The sequence below is a fragment of the Notolepis coatsorum genome (assembly GCF_963971535.1).
Source record: "Notolepis coatsorum genome assembly, contig: SUPER_15_unloc_3, whole genome shotgun sequence".
Classification (NCBI taxonomy): domain Eukaryota; kingdom Metazoa; phylum Chordata; class Actinopteri; order Aulopiformes; family Paralepididae; genus Notolepis; species Notolepis coatsorum.
The window spans coordinates 1,452,917-1,456,962 of record NW_028174864.1 but is presented as its reverse complement, the minus strand read 5'-3'; the positions used below and the strand labels follow the sequence as shown (position 1 = coordinate 1,456,962).

The 4,046-nt window shown below is 49.5% G+C and overlaps 1 protein-coding gene across 1 annotated transcript in view; it reads left to right on the top strand.

Annotated features, from left to right (window-relative positions):
* Positions 1–2,234: 2,234 nt before the first annotated feature.
* LOC311242266 (kinesin-like protein KIF21A) overlaps positions 2,235–4,046 on the top strand; it is a gene marked incomplete at its 5' end in the record, with an annotated part of 35,930 nt that continues 34,118 nt past the window's right edge. Inside the window, one exon of the mRNA XM_084338469.1 lies at positions 2,235–2,413. Coding sequence (XP_084194595.1) covers positions 2,235–2,413 — 179 coding nt within the window. The remainder of the gene's footprint in view (positions 2,414–4,046) is intronic.

The window sequence follows — 4,046 nt, the reverse complement described above, 5'->3', positions numbered from 1 at the left end:
GACCGAAATAGGTCACAACAAGTTTATAATTTTACTATTTTATCTCATTTATTATCTCATGTTATGCTGACCTTACCTATTCCAGTCATACATCTGAGAATACTTGTCCCAGCCACATTATAAAAGAGAAAAGGACCCAACTGTGGAATATATGTATGAACTACGCCCCCTTCCTCCCCTCCCCTTCCCCCACTCCCCCCATTGTTCACCTGTTACTTAACTGCTCCCCCAACTGGGGAAGGAGATCTTTTTACCTGACTGACGGAGCTGGTCTGTTTAGGTAAGATCTCCAGCCATACTCTCTATTGTTGTATTGATTTGATTTGATCTGGTTAATAAACCTTATTATCTGGACCCTCTGAGTGAGCAAGTCATTTGACTCTATTCCTATTTGAATACTATTATTATCCTACACCCTCCACCCGCTCCCTATCCCCCTCCACCCGCTCCTTATATCCCTGGGGAGTTGTGATGGAGTTCATTTATAATTTCAGAATGTTTAAACCCAGCGGACCAATCAGCTGAGCAGTCAATGAATCCTTTATCCTCTATGTCTCTCACAAGTGAGCGTGGAAACCAAATGACCCAAATCATTTTGTAAAACACAGTTACAAAGTATGCCACAAAACGACTCAGATCGCAAGCTAACGTAGTTACAATTCTCTTTTCTGTCTCGTCTCTCTCTCTCTCCCTCTCTCTCTCTCTCTCTCTCTCTCTCTCTCCCTCTCCCTCTCCCTCTCCCTCTCCCTCTCCCTCTCCCTCTCTCTCTCCCTCTCCCTCTCCCTCCCTCTCTCCCTCTCCCTCTCCCCTCTCCCTCCCTCTCTCTCTCTCTCTCTCTCTCTCTCTCTCTCTCTCTCTCTCTCTCTCTCTCTCTCTCTCTCTCTCTCTCTCTCTCTCTCTCTCTCTCTGTCTGACCGTGACCTGAATAATGGAGGAATACACCATCTCACTGAACTACACACACACACACACACACACACACACACACACACACACACACACACGCACACACACACACACACACACACACACACACACACACACACACACACACACACACACACACACACACACACACACACACACACACACACACACACACACACACACACACACACACACACACACAGTTGAAGAGAAAGAGAGAGACAGGCAGAGAGACCACGGGGAAGAAGTCCTGTAAAAGTATGAATGCATTTTAACACATAATCGTAATGAATCGAAAATCGGAATTGTGACCTTACACACACATTGAGTGCCAATGACGAGTTTTCTCGTCTTTTTCTCGTTTTTGCTTTTATTAGCAATATCCATTCATTTTCATCCATCCAGCCTGACGTTATCATTGGGAATGGGTCTGAGCTCGAAAAGGGCAAATACCGCCGCCTATCGTCTGCCGGATGGTATTGCACATCATTGGAGTGGATTGGGTGGGCATGTGCATCAGATAAAAAGTCCGATCCGGGGTTTTCCTTCTCTGGCAAGCAGTATCTGTTACCACATTCACTGGGGAGGCTGGGAGCAGCTTTCGATTATGTGTTTTGGACTATAACGTTGGATCAATGAACGCGATCAATATTTGGAATGGCGATCAAGAATTGGATTAATCTTTTTGCAGAACATCTGATGTGAGGTAAGGACTCTATTTGACCAGTATTGGGTTAATCAGATGTTTTTTTCTCAGCCATGGCAGCGTGTGTGTGTGTGTGTGTGTGTGTGTGTGTGTGTGTGTGTGTGTGTGTGTGTGTGTGTGTGTGTGTGTGTGTGTGTGTGTGTGTGTGTGTGTGTGATGTCACTGTTGAAAGGACATTGTGTTCTTTCTGGGAAAAAGAGGACATTGTGTTCTTTCTGAAAGGGAGAGGGTGTCCAGTGAATGTCCATTTTTCTGTTTTTGTTAAAGATGCTGAAGCATTTGGAAAGAAAAAAATATTGTGATCAGTAGAATATATATAATTTTTTCCCCCGTCGCAGTACCAGTATGTAACCAGGCAGGTCAGTGTAGTTAAGACGGCCAGCAGGACTTAGAAGGACAGAGTAGCCTTTGAAAAGTGAAGTAGGTTGTTAGTACGGAAGCCACATGGCACCCAGTGATGATGCAATACAATGCAATACCACGCCGGTGCAACGAAGGCTCCTAAACGGCTTCTGTTTTCAGAACCTGGAATAAATGTGAATTAGGTCACAGCCCCCCCCCAATTGGATGAGATCTTGTCTGAGAAGATGTCTGTTTAGATATGATTTATAGCAGAGAGGTTTTAATAGGGGAGACGGCAGCTCAGGAGAGGGAGCGGTCGTCTGGTAATCAGGAGGTTCTGGACTCCGGCAGCGTGTGGAAGTGTCCTCGAGCGAGACACTTAACCCCGGACTGCTGCTCCCGGCGAGCGGGTCGGCGCCTGGCCTCCGTCATCCGTGTGTGAGTGTGTGAGTGAGTGGGTGAATGAGTTAATAAGGCTCGCCACCAACGCAGGAGACGCTGGGTTCGAGCCCAGCTCTCGGCGTTGCTACCAGCTTGGCTGGTCGCTCATACTAATACAATTGGCAGTGTTAGGGGGTGGGAAGCTGGTGGGTGGGGATCGGACGTTGTGGACAGCGACTCCTACAGGTCGGTTGGTGCGCCTGCGCAGTAGAATCAGGAAGCGACGAGGGCGCGTGTCCCTCCCACGCAGACCCTCGCCGCTGAGAGGCCGCGCTGTGCAGGTGAAAAGATGTGACGGCTGCCTCCTCGAGTACCGGAGGGGACACGTGATGCAAGGCTTGGTCCACATTGCATGGCATGGCCTAACAGCGTTCGAGACAGGGGAGGGAAGAATTGGACGATACGAAATTGGGGACGGGAGAGAAAAATAGAAAAATGGGGAGAAAAAGTAGATACAAAAAAAAGGCGCTTTGGATATAAGCACTATGCAAATGCAGTCCATACATAGGAGTGGGTTTTCAAGCTGTCTTTCAAGGATTTATTTCACAGATTATTGTGTCGGCTAATAGGACGACATTTACACTACTCTGCTTTTAGACTCTTAAACTACAGTATTATATTCAACATGCTGAGGCTCCTAAGACCCAGAGACACAGGAGTCGATCTTCACCCCTGTCCTGTCCTCTCCTGTTCTCTCCTCTCCTGTTCTCTCCTCTCCTCTTCTCTCCTGTCCTCTCCTGTCCTCTCCTCTCCTGTTCTCTCCTCTCCTCTCCTCTCCTGTTCTCTCCTGTTCTCTCCTCTCCTGTTCTCTCCTCTCCTCTCCTGTTCTCTCCTGTCCTCTCCCTGTTCTCTCCTCTCCTCTCCTCTCCTGTCCTCTCCTGTTCTCTCCTCTCCTCTCCTCTCCTGTCCTCTCCTGTTCTCTCCTCTCCTCTCCTCTCCTGTCCTCTCCTGTTCTCTCCTCTCCTCTCCTGTTCTCTCCTCTCCTCTCCTGTCCTCTCCTGTTCTCTCTTGTCCTGTCCTCTCCTGTTCTCTCCTCTCCTCTCCTCTCCTCTCCTGTCCTCTCCTGTTCTCTCCTCTCCTCTCCTGTTCTCTCCTCTCCTCTCCTGTCCTCTCCTGTTCTCTCCTGTCCTCTCCTGTTCTCTCCTCTCCTGTCCTCTCCTCTCCTCTCCTGTTCTCTCCTCTCCTGTCTCTCCTCTCCTGTCCTCTCCTTCCTCTCCTGTTCTCTCCTCTCCTCTCCTGTCCTCTCCTGTCCTCTCCTGTTCTCTCTTGTCCTGTCCTCTCCTGTTCTCTCCTCCTCCTCTCCTCTCCTCTCCTGTCCTCTCCTGTTCTCTCCTCTCCTCTCCTGTCCTCTCCTGTTCTCTCCTCTCCTGTCCTCTCTTGTTCTCCCTTCTCTCCTCTCCTCTCCTGTTCTCTCCTCTCCTCTCCTGTTCTCTCCCTCTCCTGTCCTCCTCCTCTTCCTCTCCTGTTCTCTCCTCTCCTCTCCTCTCCTCTCCCCTCCTGTCCTCTCCTCTCCTCTCCTGTTCTCTCCTCTCCTGTCCTCTCCTGTTCTCTCCTCTCCTCTCCTCTCCTCTCCTGTCCTCTCCTGTTCTCTCCTCTCCTCTCCTCTCCTCTCCTGTCCTCTCCTGTTCTC